The following is a 17086-nucleotide window of genomic DNA, read 5'->3' on the forward strand; positions in this document are numbered from 1 at the left end:
ACTTTTTGCTCGTGTTTGGTTTTTCCCCTGGCGAGTGGATCGTCGCCCTTGCATTCTGAGCGTGACCCTCGAAAATTCCTCTCGTCGCCCGAATTCTAAAGCTCGATTACCGGCGTCGATCGAACGCAATGTGGAGCAGCATCAAGGCAAACAACCACGACCGAACTTTCAGTCGAAAGTTGACCTGTTGACGTTGAAAACGTAATATGCGATCGACGTGTTCGGTTACGTACACTAAATGAATGCACAATCTCGTTTTATCTCGTTTTAATAATTTCCGCTAATATTGTAGGAATAGATACAGTCGTATTAATTAATTTTAAATACAGGGTGTCCGGAATACTTGGGTAACTTATACTACAAAACTTATACTACCAGTTAATCAGGTGAAAATAGTTTATGCAAACTTATGTCCGAAAATGCTTTATCGAAGAGTTGTAGGCGTTGAAAGGGAAAGTTGTTTCTTAGGACTCGTTATACGGAATCGCAGACAGACACAAATGCGTTTACTGTTGTTTCTACAATAACAGGAATATTCGAAAGAGTTCGTCACAGTGATTAGTTGGACGAATGGAAGCCTGTATACTGGCAGAAGAAAGAAATTCCGAACATTTATTATGTCAAAACAATCGACGAAAGTCTTTGAACCTTATAACTTTTCAACGAAGCATTTTCGGACATGAGTTTGTCAGAACTTTTTTTACCCGCTTGAACTTATTGACACGTAGTATAAATTTTATCCTGTCTTTTTTTTTTAGATATCCTGTATATAGTATATATTTGGATGCATTCGATGCATCATGACGTGAAATTATGTGGCTAAACTTTGAAGTCATGTTACAGATCGTAATAGTAATTGTGAAAATCTTAACGTTCGAATCAAATCTTCACATTCGCTCAGATAGCTCGAGAGAGATCGATTGATCGTATATTCTATCGTATAAAATATTGGCGATAAACTGTTGTTTTAAAAGAAAATCCCAAGCAATACACGAAATATGTATGTCTCGCTTCTGTGTAAAAAGAAAGAAAGGAAACAAGGAGAAAGCGAGTGTAACCAAGCGAATCTATAATGATATTTCTGTTTTATCTCGACTCCTTTAAAGGTGAAGTAAAATTCATTTACCACGATAAATTTTCATTCGTTATAAATATTCCTACGATATAGCAACGTTAAATAATTCCCCGTGAATCAGACTCTCTTTTTACACGTTTCGCGCGGTGTGATACGCACGCGAGACGCGGGATGAGTCACGCGAACACATATTAGGATCTGTGCCAAGGAATCGATTGATAGGGACAATAAAGCTTATGATAGAGCGTACGATACATCACCGGTCGGGTGGCGATCCGTTTGATACTAAATTTATCAATCGCTGTCTGCTAAGCGAAACTTGTGCACACAAGTGACGGAACCGAAGAGGAACGTGTGTCTATTTGAACGTGAAAGATCGTCACTTCACAGTTCCAATATGTAGAAACATTTCGGATTATTCATTTACAGATTCAATAGGAAAGCGATGAAATGGAATTATTATTGAAAATATTAAGTGATACTAAAATATAGAGTTCAGAGTGCCCGAAATATTTGTTTCTTTCTTCCTTCTTTTCTTTTTCGTTTGATATTGTATTTTAAGAATCTGGAGGACTATTATACCGAAGAATAAAATTTGATAAAAATATTCGAAGACGGTATATTTTATTAGTATCGTTCTTTTTCTTTCGGTATCATATTTTACGATTAGAAAAATTCCAAACTCGTTACAAATCTACTGAGGACTTCTATTTATATTTATATTTCTTTGATCTAAATATCTTTCCCCCCTATATAATATATTAGGTTGTCCGGAAAGTGTCGCTCTTTCGCAAACGTGTTTTTTACAACAGTGCACCTTCGTACAAATATAAAACCAAGTCTGTGAAATGTCGCGGTGTTTATCTCAACGGAACAAAATGGTTCGTACGTAATTCGACAAAATAATATTAAAAACGTTGTGCGTCTATTATTTCCTCATAAGACGAAAGAAACTTTTCGGACGACCTAATAATATAGAAATGGTGGATATTAAGCATTCAAGTATTTGCCCAAAAAGCCATCGCATAATTCAAAGATTATTAAAAATATTCGTAAGCTAAAGCACACGAAAGGAAGGAATCCGAAATATGGTAAAACTTCACTTAGCAAACTCGAAGTTGCCATATTTCTATTTACCTTGGACGAAATAATTTCCCTTCCTCCCCCCCCTTCCCACGCAAGAATTTCTACGAGATTGTCTGGTCGACGATGTGGACATAGACAATACGCTTAACCGTAGTCTCCAAAAATCTGAGCTCGATATCGCAACACGCGTAAGCCAGTCGCCTTGATTTTAGCTCGTTAATTAAATTGACTGTCGTGGCGTTTATCGGATCGCTTTTGCTCGATATTTTGATTGATTCAATTACGACGCTCATCTGGCTTCGCGTCACATCCAACGTTTTATTTTATCTTTCTCCTCTTTTCTTTCCGTTATCATTTTCGTTCCGACGAATAAACGGACGTATATGAAACTTTGCGCGTAAAAACAGGTAAGCAGGTTTTCCCGAATCGAAGATCGTGTACGGCACTGGCAACTGTTGGTCGCGATGGAATGTTGGCAAACTGACAACGGCGTCGCTTGTTGTTTTTAGACGCTAAATCTCTTTCGGTATACAGAAAGCTCGGCTCTTTTCGCGATTCCATGTCCGATCGTCGAGATACGAGCGAACAATGTCTCCGGACGAAATGAGTGAAAATGGCATGGCGATGATTGAACAGAAGATTGTACGGACAATTAGAGGAATGAGTTCGAGAATTTGAAGATAATGAGGATACCGACTGTCGAAAATTTGATATATGTAAATCCATATACAAACTTTTCTTACAGATAGATTCGCGAAAGAGTAACGTAAATGTTACGTTAGTTTTGTTGATTTAAGCGTTGTAGACTGTAAGGGAGCAAATGAATTATTTTTGCGAGTAGAAATCCGAATAGAAATTTAGCCGCAATGTGCGGAGCAGTTTATAATATTTTTAGGCTACCGATGAAATTTCAAGGAACATCGTTAATTTTTCGCATCACGTTCGACGTCCATATGTTTTTAAGCTACTTGAAAAGAATAATTCTACTATTACGTTTACATCGCGTATTGATAAACTATTTTTAAGAACCGGACATGTTTTAATCAGAATATTCCCAAAATACGAACTGAAATATTTAAAGTGAAGCTACTTGCGATGAAATTTTAACCAAATGTCCTTTCAAATGGAAGAAGACATACGCCGCAAACTGCACGAGCATAGCCTTAAAAAGAACAAATTCGCAGCCGAATTTATGCCGCGAATTGATAAACTATTCCATAGAACTCGTTCCAAGCGTTTCGTATTTTCGCGTGAAACTTGCGAGGACCATTTTCATGGTAACGTAGCCTCATCAAAGTCCATGAAGCGTAGTCGTTTCGCCTAATACCCCTATGTATTTTAAATGCTAATGTTCTTGTATTGAACTTCATTGCGAAACTCTCGAAACTTCCCAGCCACTTCATTAACATATTCATCTACGATATTAATTATCGTCTTTCGTCGTCGTCGTTACGGTTAAAACGGAGAATTTTCTTCGAGCTTACCTCTTGCCGTCAGCTTTTTCGTGTTTATAATCTTCGCGGCGAATTCGTGACCGGTGCTCTTCTGAACGCATCGTCGAACCACCGAGAAGGCACCCCTGAAACATTTCAAACACAGATTCCCGTTAATTCGACGTTCGACGAGACACGGCAACTCTCCGGGCGAGAATGATAAAACTCGCGAAAAGCGATACGGTTAATCCGTTAACGAGCAGACTCGTAACTGCTCTCCAAACTTCGCGAAACCTATATATTTGCCCTCTTGAACGACTGTCGAATAGTCGAAAGGTTGAACTTGGTCGATTACCCTACTGTACCACCACTGCTATATTTGGAATATGTGTATCTATATATGTATATGTACATGGCGCAGACAGATGGAAATTAGTTAGCAGCAGTAAAGTTTTTTGTAGTACAGAGTTTGCGAAGATAGGAGATGGTTGTTGAAAAGAATCTTCGGATCGTTGTTGTAATTGCAGGAAATTTGGCAGTGAGTTTGGAATTCTTTGTACGAAAAGTGAGCAACTTAAAGTCGGAAGAAGTTTAATGGACGAATGTTCGAAGATGCACGTTCGTTTTATGGAAGAAAAATTTGGTACTCGGAATTTTGGAATCGTTTGGCGATAATTTCTGTGTAAGAATTTCGGTGATTATTGAATCGGGATTGTTATTACGGATAATAATTGTAAAAAATTTCAATCGTTCGTAGGAACTGTAGTCTCCCAAAATTCACGATATCCATCTTTCTCTAGCCGTAAAGCGTGTCCAAACGTTTAAGAAAACGTTGTTCCACTAAAATTACAATTTTCATTCTCCATGCTCGATAAATTCGAGAAATTCTCGGGAAATCAAAGAAACGAAGGGCAGAGGGTAGCTACAACTGGAGTGTTTGCCTGGAAACGCAATTGTGTTTTCTCTGGACGGTGTCCTTTGTCTCCGTATAATCGGATGACGGAAGAAAAGAAGGTGGCGTGGGCGAAAGGTGACCCAGATCTACGTCGATGCAATTAGCGAGCGAAAGGAATTGAACTTCCGGGCTCGTTATTATTCCAGAAGTATTATTTATCCGCGTCGATTTTCCGCCATCAATCGAGCCTAACGAACGACGAATCACCTGAAAGGGTTTAGATCAAATCTGAGAAAGAAGCGGCGAAAAGAAAGATGAAAGAACCTGAAGGGAAGAGAATTCGAAGAAGAAGATTTGACGAATGTCGACACTGTCAGTCATAAAAATTGATAATTTTTTCGAGATGAATAGAAGGACGTCTAAGAAACTGGCGAAAGAGCATCCAAACGTATGCAATTGGCTTGGGATGCCTAAAGATTCCTAAACTTCCAAATTTCAAATGTCACATCACTCGTCGTACAAAATATCAAGGTAAAAAAAGAATGAAAATTAAAGGAACATTCAATTTCTGAACAGCTTCTCGACAATTTTTTCTTATATCATTCATCTTTGAAAATATTGAAACAAAGAACAGGAATAAATAAAAGAAGCTAAGTGTAAAAGCCTATAGTGATTCAACTTTGAACAGCTCCCAGGGTAACTTCGTTTCGCATTAAGCGCCATCCAAAGTACGAAAAGAAAAAGAGGGAAGAGAGGAAGGGGAAAACGGTAAAAGCTAAAAAATAAAAGCGACCTGAGGACAAAAGGTCAATCTGTGCAGTACCTGTTCCTGGAACAGCTTTCTCTCCATACCATCCATCATCCAAAGTATCAAAATAGAAAGAAAATAATAGAAAAAAATGTGATTGCGAGGATAAAAGTTCGAAAGATGAAAGCAATACGACGATGAAAAGTCAGTGTTAACCTCTGTTCTTCGAGTACCTCCATCTCGTATTATTCATCATTCGAGGTACTAAGATAAAAGAAGAGAAGAATGAAATCAAAAAGAAAAGGCCGGAAAGGGAAAAATTCTAAAGAGAAGAGCTTAAAATATAAAAGTGACAAAGATAAAGACAGGTAATCTCCATTCTTGGAACAACTTTTGTTCCGCGCCATCCATCACCCAAACTTCTAAAACGAGAAAAGAAATAAAAAGACTGAGATAAAAAAAGAGAAGAATAGGAGAATAAAAATCACGTTAGATCGAAAGGTTAGAGACCTGAGAAGTAGAAGCAACGTCAGGACAAAAGGTCAGACCGTGCAATCCTTGGGCCAGTTTCTCCGCCATCGTTCAAAGTACCAAAAATAAAAAGAAAATACTAAAATAAAGAGAAAAAGAATAGAAATTAAAAATAGCCAATCACGATGCTAAAAGTCTAAAAGATAGAAGCGATATCAGGACGAAAGGTCGCGCCGTACACGGCGTTTTGCGGAAATCCATCCATTGCGTATCCTTCCTTGAAGTAGTTCAAGGCAGGGCGCATCGGCGCAAACGCAACCTTAATGTTTCATCCTGCAGGCGTCGGCGTTGTTGCAGCGGCAGCGTCGCGACGCTCCTGCGCTCGACCAGCCAAGCCAGTTGGTCTGCAAGGAAAAAGGGCGAGGCGGCACCCTGCACCCCTTGGTCACCATGGAAACTGATCATTACCGGAGATTGCCGAGGCGACCTGCACACCGATCCACCTGGATCACGTGCTTCTCGCTGGATTATCACGTTCGACCGGCTACATTCCGCGAATCCGCTGTCAAGATTACTGATATTGTTCGTTAGGTCGACGTCCAGAAGGGTTTCGCTGTTTAGATAGTTTCTGCTTCAAATTTGAGGAAGATGCAGGTTTAGCTTAGTTTAGCTTAGTTTACGAGGGTACAATCGCTCGATGATTTTATAAATGCGAATGTTTAGACAGTTGGAACATTCACTTTTGTATAATTAATTAAAATGGATTGTGATGTCGGAAATTGCACATTTTCTGAGCATTGACACGTGCGTTACTGCGTAGATGTATTGTTTGGGTATTTGATTGTCTTGTACCTTGGAATTGTTAATCGGACTAATGCGTGTGTAAGATTAAATTGGGATAACATAATTACGAAATTTTAGATGCGGTAAAATAATATTTGCAAATTTGTATGTAATAACAAACTTGATGTATATAGATGTTAAACTTTGTGGGACTTTTAGATACTTTAAAGCTACTTATTTTTAAGATAGTTTGATGTAAGCTTCACTGTCTTCTTAGCTATGCTATGCTATGGGTCAGATGAGGAACGATTCTGAGGAAATCGATGGACAAATTATTAACGATTTACTTAAACATACCGATCGATATCCCAATTTGTAAATTTACAAATACGAATTATTTTATATTCAGTCAGTGATCTTTAGAAAGAACATTTGATCCTATCTTCTTTAACCTTCGCTAGGTGGTCCATTGAAACTGATAACACAAGGAAATTCGAGGAATCAAAGTGTATCTATACTCTTGGATAGGACGTCGTATCGATCGTCACGAGATCTTTACGTGCCATCGCGATCGGTTCGAATGGCATCAATCTGATCAACCTAACAGCGATTCTAACGCTCTCTCATAGAAATCCGTGAACCAGATTTCGAGTACACTTGGCCAGAACCGTTTGCATTCGCGTTTAATCGCGCTTGGCGAACGATCGAGCAGGAGTCGCACTTGGCGGGGAATCGGCTCGGTTCAATTTACTAAAACGAGCTACTACGACTCCGGTTCTCCGTGCCAATTAACAAAAACGCCTAAACCACGTTCACAATAACGATCACGGGCGCCAGATCGTTCGCAGCGTTTCGTTGTTTGCTTTTTGATCTAACACCGGCCAATTCACATTTAGCAAAGTGATTTTTACAACACCTGATAGTGTTCGAATAAAGAGTTGAAGAGAAACGAATACCTCGGTGATGTAAACGTATGTTTAACATAATCTTTGTTACTCTGTGAGTTATTACAAAAATTTCTGTGGAACTTTCCTCATCTTCAGATTGCATTCCATAATGTTACACGGATAATATATAGACAATAACAGATCGCAATAGAATAATTACGTATAAATAATAATTAGATCGCGGTTTTTATGCAATTATGACAAATTTAAAGATATAATATGTAGTATATATATACTTCTCCATTCGCACATAGTAATTTTTGGATTCAATCAATTGTCTTAGATGTAAGTTAATCTTGAGCCATGAACGTAAAATCTAGGACCTATAGCCTATAAATAAACATGTAACCTGTGGTATATGCAAAAATATATATACTGTCCAAAGTGTAGTATTTTTTACGACACTTAATGGGTGACGCAAATTTCTGGATCCTATTCTAATCTTAATTGTATCCAGGGAAATATGAATTTGCATAAAAATCCACAGCCTATTGAAACTAAATCGTTATATACGACATTCGGTAGATGTTCCTTTGCGAACGTGGAATATCCATCCCATGAAAAATTGGAAATTCCTGCAGGTAACCGAAGAGATAATTCGATTATCTGTGCCAAACGAGATCCATCGGAATGCTGGAAAACGACGGAAGTCGTAGCAGATATAGCGCGCGAGTCACTCGAATAAGAGAGATGGTTACAGATAGAGATTATACGATTACGAATGCAGAAAGCCCTGCGAGGAAATATACTCCTGTCTAGAAATATTCTATTATACCAGGAATCAGATTCGAAGGAACGGAACGGCCAAAACGCGTTAGATTGCGAGAAAATTGAAACGCGACCGAAGGTGCGAAGGAAATTTCTTCGTCTAAAAATAGAATCTTAACCGGGGATTTGTTCCGTTTTATCACGTTGCAGTACAATTCCCACCCACGCTGTCCTGCTTCTTTTTTAATGAATATCTGTCACGTGGACAGAAACCAGCGTGGAAAAGTTTTTATCACGAGACGCACTCGTTGACGCAATTGCATTGTCAATGGTAATGAATAAGATGAACAGAAAAAAAAGAATAACAAGGTAGTAGAAGGATGAGTAGAGAGAAAGAGAGAGAGAGAGAGAGACGTTAGCTCTTTTTTTAATCGCTTTGCCAATCTTACGGCTAACGTCATCGTTACTCTGCATAAAACCTGTGCACTGCAGTTGGCAAAGGACACGCTGCTCAACCTATTTTCCCTAAAATCGACGGTTTCCATTCTTCGTTTCTTGCGTGCAGAAGGACCGTTTATAGGTCCCTATGGAATATAAACCCGGAGAAGATTCAGAAAAATCGGGCAAAAAGGGGAGAAATTTACGTTTGTACGCTGGGTCGGCTCTTTGAGAGTGTGTAAGATCATGTCAGAAAATATATGGGAAGAATTCTGTAGGATAAAATTGGTTGTAAGATGCTGAATGGTAAAATATGGTGTTCCAAGTGCCTATGAGTTTTTATGATTAAGTTTCACGAAATAAATTAAGACAGGAATAGTCTCCATTTCGACTTATCTGTACCGTACGGACAGCTTTAAATCTCTTAGACTGAAGAAAATCGAGGCGGAAGATGGAGAATGTAATGAACTTTTATATACGAAATTGTTTAATTTCAGTATATTGAACGAGAAAAATGTAATTTCAGTTCTTCTCAATCAGACTGCGTGTCTTGGCGTACTTCGCACTACTTAAAGTTCTTTTCGCAAGAGGTAAATTAAACGACTGAGAGAAATGGTTAAAATGAAGAAGACAGTCAATTAATCGATCAATTCATCGATTCGTATATGGATACGAAGCGCCAACTAGTAACATCTTCCTCTATCACCAAAATTACTTCCTTATTATAATACAACAGACGAGACGCGTACACTGTTCGCTTCTGCCTATTCACATGCAATAAATTCTGCCAGACCAGTCACGTTGCCTATATTTCTCATAAACTCCCGGTTCCCTGAGAAAGGATTAAATAATAACTAACAGAAAACAGGAACAGCGAGGCGCAATCCTCGCCGCCTTACACGCCAAGCTCAACCTCAAAAGGAAGCCCAACCAGCAGCTACTTCGTTATCTGAAAAATCTGTGACAGAATCCTAAGGAAAAAACATACAAGGCAAGCGTCGAAAAAGGAGCAAAGTGAAAAAGGTTTTGGTAAGAAGGATGGGGAAGGAGAGAAGAAGCCACTGACGCAGAAATGGTGGTCGAGTGACAGTGTCGGCCTTGAATCGAGGCAATCGCTCGACGACACGACGTGCAAGTAGGGCGTGCAAGAGTCGGCAATGTGCTTTCAAAGCGAAGTTTCCTGCCGCCTGGCGACGGTGCGCCTTTGCAGAGCGTTGCGACGACACGTCGATACCTTTAAATATCCAGCCTTACCCCCCGGGTGAGATCCTACAGCGATCGTGTACGCGAGGGCAAAGTAGACGACCATAGGATCTCGCACAGGGAACCAGCCTCGGCTATAAACGTGTCCCCGGCCAGCGTTTTATCGTTGATCGATTTTCCTCGCAACTCACGACCGAATGGAGATCGCCATCGTTACGTGTGCGCGCGTGTACGCCGATGTATTTCTATTTTATGCAACACGGGGGATCCTTGAATTCGTGAAATCGAGCGAACCGCGCGTCAACGGAAGTCGGGAGTATTTCCCTTGGTAAAAGGACGACACATATGAACACGATAGGTAATTTCGATGTATACGTATATGAACTTACCCGTCGATATATCATCGACGAATTTGCTTCTAGGGACTTTGCAATTTGCCTGTGTAAAGACTCGGAGGAGAGTTAAGGTTAATTGATATGTTCGTTATTTACAAGGGTGACCTCCAACAGTTTGCAATACGTCTATCTATAGACCTTATCGGAGATCCTTATGGAAACCATTGTTGGCAAACTTGACCTTCGTGTTGGGAATTGTGCGAGCGACAATTATGTGCTGGGGATTTTTAATGGATGGGGAGAGCGCATTAGAATTATTTAAGTATGCGGTCTATTTTAAAATTCTGGAATAGGGGTGATATTGTTCTTTGGGGTCTTAGCAGAAGGTACACTTAACGCTGCTTCGTCAGTTGGGGCGGAATATTTCTATTCCCTTAAAGCGACCAACGCGTGAAAAAAGGTTGAACAGGAAAATTGATTTCCGGCCATTTTCGTGTACCAGAACTGTAATATCTTTAATAATTTCTGTATGAAGATGAAGAAGAGTACCTGTCTTTTAAAAAATGCAATACTATGTGCATTTGTTAAATTTTCCATCAAATAAAATTTGTAAGACCACGGCAATGTTAATAATTGATCTCACCACTAGAGTGTCCTGCTATGGTTTTTCCAAAGCAGGACGCTTAATCTCGTCTCATCCTCGTCCGAAACTTCCAAACTAAAATCTAATTTATATATCCAGGATACTCTAAATTCGCGTCTCTAACATACGTTTCAACCCTCGTCGTTCGATCCTCTCTCTAACCCTAGCCTAGTGCATTTAGTAACTAACTAGGAAATCTCAGCTACCGATTCCATCCCCGGTAGCGAAGGAAAGTTTTAATAAGACGGCGAAGACTTTCGACTTTAGGCTAGTCAACTACCCTTGATGAAGCTCGAGAGAGGAACCGCGTTTATTTACAAAGTAAAGGCTTCCTCCATTCGAGTCGACGTTATCCCCGAGCTATCTGGTAACTATCTAAGAATTCCTCTCTATGTATTCTTATCCGCGAGCATCGTTCGAAGAGGATTCTTATCGAGTGTCGCGATCGACGGGCGAGCTTGCTGGCTCAGGAGAACTTTTAATAACTCCGTAAGACTCGCGACCTCGTCGATGATCCCGACTTGGCAGGCGACTTTGGCACAACCCGTACCAACGTTCAGAAAGCTAACTAGCTGTCTTTTACAATAGGCAGTAAAGCTGCGCGCGCAGATCCTGCAGAATCCTGACCCGCGGGCTTCTAGCGTAGGATCCACCGTGTCACGTGATACATCGTAAAACGTGTAGCTACATTTTTGCATAGCCAGCCCGAGTCTGTCGTCCTACTTCTCCTGCGGAGAGGTGGCGATCAGGAGCCGCTGCATGCACGTACACGCGCCGTCGGGTTACAGGATACGCGAAGAAATGGTTTGCATTCGAAGCAGGGCTTGAATAAATGATGGATGAGATATAGAGATGTTTCGCTGTTTTGAAGTATTATAGGGAAGCGTGGTATAGATCGGAGAGTGAAGGTAACAGAGGAAGGCTATAGACTCCTTTTAGCATCATAATTGAAATTTAATGATTTATTGGCGGGGTATTTTTAGCGTGAATAAGTTTCAGTCTGTTATAGGGAACATTTACAGAAAATGGGGGAAAGACAGAGTATCGTTTTCTTTTAGTAATCGAAAGTTACTAAAGTTTTACTGACAGACTGCTCTCAATATGAATAAGTTTTCGTTTGTTATAGGGAGCATTTTTAGAAAATGGGGGGGGAGGGCAAACCGAGTATCTTTTTCTTTCAGTAATTGGAAGTTACTAAAGTTTTATTGAAAGGGTGTTTTTGGCACAAGTTTTCGTTCGTTATAGGGAGGATTTTTAAAAAATGGAACAAGCGCAAGAATTGAGCATTATCTTCGTTTAGTAATTGCAGATTATTCTACTGTTTTATCGGTAGGTTGTTTCTAATAAGTTTCGATTCAATGAGTTTTTATTGCATACGTATAACAGCCTAACGTACGCTCTAAAGTAGCACGGTAAAAGATGAAATAAAATTTACAAGTCAAATAACTCGAAACGAAAAGAACGATGTCCCTAGAGGTTCGGGCTAAGAAACTCTTCTCGATGGAGGAGAAACCAGATAGTCTCTAATGGTAGGTTAGACCTGGTCTGGGCTAAAAGGATGATTGATACATTAAAGAACCGCGCACGAAGCTAACGATCACGAAGCACTTCATCTTCTATCGCGTAGGAAAAGAATTATCCGACACTGCACAGGGGGTAAGAAGTCGACTTGCGGCTAACCGGCGTCCTCGCCGTGCTCGTAAGATGATTTCCCCCGGGACGTCTCGTTCCCGTGTTCCCCAACAAGCCGTTACGGTATTACGATCGCGTCTGTTTAGACGAAAAAGCTAGAAATTCGGTTAATGCTGCTTCTCGTGTAACCGTACCACCCACTGTTTCCTCTCGACCTGTGTACGCCCTTGTACATAGTCTCTAATCATCCTCCAAATACAAGGCAGAAAATAGCTTTCCACTAGTTCAGCCGTAGAACTAATCTGACTTAAGTAATTTCGATAGAAAATCGTATTTTTTGTTCTAAAAAAATACTTGTATATTTAAATGATTTCTATATTGCGCATTTCGTGCAATATGATTCTTGACCCAACTTTCTTTCCTGGCATATCCCTGACACGAACATACATGTTCGTGTTCTGTTTCTATACATATTTACTAAACATGTAAAAGGGCAAAGTAGAACGAACTCGTAATTTAATATTTAATTTTGCAATATAGAGATACGACAGAGCGCAAAAAAACGGAAGAAAACTCAATTTCACTTAAAAGATTGATAACGAAACTACAATTGATGCAAGGCTACCTTCGATAAAAATAAGTTTGACGATAGTCTTCTTCCTTGCTAGAATCCTAGTTACGATTCATCGTCAGTGATTCGTTGTATTTAGAAATATATGTTCTGAAGAAATCGAATCCGGTCCATAAGTCTCGTCTAAAAGTCTTATTTGGGAAATCGATATTCCGTGTACACGCAAGCTGACACAATAAAAATTCCTATATTCCAAAGTTAAGGATTATCAGGAAAGTTTGAAGTCAACACAAACTACCCCCGTAACTTGAAACCGCGACATTGGCAGTCACCGGATCGTCATAAATCTCCTTTCACGCTGACCCCAAGGCATTTTCAGCCCGTCGTCTAAACAAAGCTCTGTTCCCATCTTCCTTCTCTCTCGTTTCGTCGTCGCTTGAAAGCTTTTTTTCGCCTTTTTGTTGTCGAGGCACGCGCGTGTATCGTTGTGTCGCCGCTGTTCCGTGTCAACTGTCTGCCGAGCAGCGTGCGGAACAATGGAGCGGCGAGCCGAGACTGGCTGCAATAGTTCTGCCGACGTTTCGCATTCATCCGCGGCCGCGATGCAAAAAGGAGAGAGACCGCGAAATAAAGAAACAGAGAAGCTAACGTACAGCGGAGAAAAAATGAGTGGAAAGGAAAGAATGAATCGTTGCCACGCTTTGACGGCCGAGACAACACTCGTTACATCGATACATCGCTGATTCCATTGGCCCATGTTGTCGACCTATATATCTTCCACGCACTCTTTTGTGCCAGCGAAGTTCGAAATATATTGTGAAACGATTATTTCTGCCGTTGGCCGACGATTTTTGTAGGATGATTGAGCTTTTGGTGGATCAAGTATAGCGACCGAGGGATGTATTGCGGGATGAAACGTTAAGGGTGTGGGATCGGGTGTATGAAGAGTGATGAAGTATGAGAAGGTATATTAAGGATTATAGTGGAAGTTTGGAAATTTAGAGACATAATTAAAGGAAGTATAAAGTATAGAGGATTAGCGACGCAGAATAGTATATTAGGGGATGATTGTCTGCAGGGGATTTTATAACGCATTAAATCGCGAGAGCTTGAAAGTCCAAAGACAGAAAATAAATATAGCGGAGAAAATTGATTATTTCCTAAATATTGACAAAGGGTAATAGGAAAGACGTTCCTTGACGTAAACTTCCATATCACGTTAACTTAAAAATTTAAAGACATATAATTAAATGAAACATAAAATCCATCCAATGTCTTCTCACTTGTATTCCAAAAATAAAAAAGAAATTGAACACCTTGAGAGTCGATAATTATACAAAAGAATCATTCATCTTCTGTGCTTTAAATATAAAAATCCTGCTCAAGAATCCTCTCGCAACTTTACCCCCTGGAATTTATACCAGACAAAGTGAATACCATTCTTTCTCAAACTGAAGCCCTAAATTCCGAAAATTCAACTCTGCTCGATCGTACCACCTTGAGAAACGGTCCCATAATCCGCACGTGTCCTTACTGCACACTCTACTTTTCCGCGTGGTTTGGTTTCCATCGAAACGCGGAGGATTTCTATTCTCCACCCACTTGGACCTTTAGCCGCGACGCGCTATCGCCTATAAAGCAGCATGGTCGCGCGACGAGGACGAGGACGAGGATGATGATGGAGATGGAGAATACGGGAAGGCGAATAGGCCGTGGTGGGAGAGTGAGAGGGATGAGGGTTGGCCGCTTTAGCCGGGCGGGGATGGCTTTAACCGGTCGATACTTCGTTCTACGCCAACCGCTCTCTCTCCCTCTCTTTCTCTCTCTATCTTCTCTCTCTCTCTCTCTCTCTCTCTTGGACAGATGGTTGCGGAGAAGCGTGGCACAGCCCTGATCCTGCTCTCATCGGACATCGATGTCCACCCGCCGGACACGTAGTCCCGGAAGAAGGCTAAGATGCCAAGAAAAAAGATTCTTTCAGAACGTTCACCACTTAAACGAATTATAACGAATTCACTTTCTGCGAGCTCGATTGTATTTAATAGTTTCACTTGGTTCGCAGCTGAAGTTCCTAGAACATAAACTACGGAGGATCAACTGCAGCTTTTGGTTTTACCTAGGTACGAAATCGATGTTGAACTTTTCGAAGAACAAATAACTTGTTTTTAAGTAATAGTAAATATAAATGGACAATATTCGAAGCGTCGATGCTTCTCGCTGATATTCGACTGTTCGGAGCTGTTTAGTAGAGCGTTTGAACAATTCGCGTTATACTTGTGAAACTAGAGAAAATTACGGTAACGTCGAAAAGAAAGTTTGAAAGGCGAACGATACGAGGAAACGGCAGAATTTTACAAAAAACAGAACGATATTCGATAAGAACGACGAGCGGATAGATGTAATATACGTATACCAGAACAGACAATCTTTTGTAATATGGTAAAAAATGTTCAACATAGATGCTACCAGTACATATATATTCGCAAGTAACCATTGTTAATTAAACTATTTTTATTCATTTTTTCCAATACTATGCTTAACACATTCTGTCTATACCGAATATAAATTAAACACTACACAGCTGGTATAAGATCGAATATAACGAAGCCTTCGCAGTAGATTCGACTGTCCATAGACAGACGTTCGATATCGACTTGCGTAATCTCATCGAAGAACAAACGTCCCTTTCCGGTAGCCTCGTTCCGGTCCGTGCAAAAATAGGAAGGGCGATGCTGGACGTAAAACTCGCGGGCAATCTCCGCGTACATCCGGTATAGCAAATTAGAAAGCCTGCTTCTGACAACTGTGTTCCTTCACAGGTCTTCTTGTTTACCGTGGAAAAATTGCCGGACGGTAACACCGATATCGACTATCGACGTGGCTTAATTAAACGTCACGACGCGTTCATCGTTTCGAAGAGTCAAAGTTCAGCCTGGCGATCGATAAAAAGAAGACCAACGATTCGGATGTGCCTCCGGCGGCCCTGCTTCTTCCGGAAATTGCGTTAGGCCAGAAGATAAATAGCCAGATGATTAAAAACCGTTTGCCGATTCTTGTCTTGATTTTCTTTGAATTTCTATTGCCGTGGTAATAATCGGTTTCCTTTACGATAGATATTGGTAAATTACGAACAAGGCGGAATATCGTAGAACAAAGCGTCATTGTTACTCCGATGTATGGTTTACCGAGTTCTCGTGTTCATCGAACGCTTTCTAGGTTATCTAATTTCCCAAATTTCTTAATTCTTCGATATTCCAACCCTGTTGAGTTTCCAAAATTTTAGATTTTTCAAAGTTCCAGATTTTTAGCTTCCAGATTTTTTCACCTCTAAGCTTTCGAAGCTGTAAATTTCTTGAATTTCGAATTTTTGACTTTTCACATTTTTTCCCAGTTTCCACGTTTCCAATTTCTTTGACTTGTAACTCGTTTCCATCAATAATTCGCTTATCTCTGCGTTAAAGTGGACGTTGTCGATTCAAATCAGCGCGGATCCGCGAATCGAGAGGAATCACAGCGTCAGATAACGTTGCACATCGACAGGTGTATCGCTTCCGGCGGTTCTTGCTGTTTTTCCTACTCCCCCGAGAATTTCGAATAATATGGTCGATTAAAACAGTATTCGTGCGTCCGGTATCGGTACACATTATTTGCAACGTCGCGTCGATTACAACACAGTTACGTGTAATCGGAAAACGCGTGCTTCATTCGGAAGGAAAAATCGTTCGAACACGCCTCGACAGGAGATTAACTCATAAAGTGTATCGGCGCGTATCGATGACCACGAGGTTATAACTCGTTTCACGCTATTGTTCTTTTGTCTCCGAATTTCCACTGGATATCTCGTTTTTCGTTCGAATCTTTCGATCAAACTATTCGGCCGGAAACATTCTCGAATATTGCGTATCGTTAGCTATTGTTAGTACGTATAGAAGTGGTTGCAGATATATGGATATCTCTTATTGTCAAGACATTTGTATCGTTTCATGGAAATCGCAGTGGGAAATCGTGCGAGACTATACGAATCACGCGTTGTCGAAGATAACTTAACTATTCGTACTTCGATTCGATATGCTTTCAGTTGCTGAATTTCCAAGTATATCACAATAGAATCTTCGAAT

General features: G+C 40.3%; 1 protein-coding gene across 28 annotated transcripts in view; it reads right to left on the reverse strand.

Annotated features, from left to right (window-relative positions):
• The window catches only part of CaMKII (Calcium/calmodulin-dependent protein kinase II), a 160423-nt gene that overhangs the window by 108902 nt on the left and 34435 nt on the right, over positions 1 to 17086 (reverse strand). For all 28 annotated transcript variants that reach the window (XM_033344590.2, XM_033344610.2, XM_033344612.2 and 25 more), the window contains exon 2: positions 3646 to 3740. In XM_033344590.2, the coding sequence (XP_033200481.1) occupies positions 3646 to 3740 (95 nt within the window). The remainder of the gene's footprint in view (positions 1 to 3645; positions 3741 to 17086) is intronic.

The sequence above is a fragment of the Bombus vancouverensis genome, chromosome 8 (genome assembly GCF_051014615.1).
Source record: "Bombus vancouverensis nearcticus chromosome 8, iyBomVanc1_principal, whole genome shotgun sequence".
NCBI classification, from domain to species: domain Eukaryota; kingdom Metazoa; phylum Arthropoda; class Insecta; order Hymenoptera; family Apidae; genus Bombus; species Bombus vancouverensis.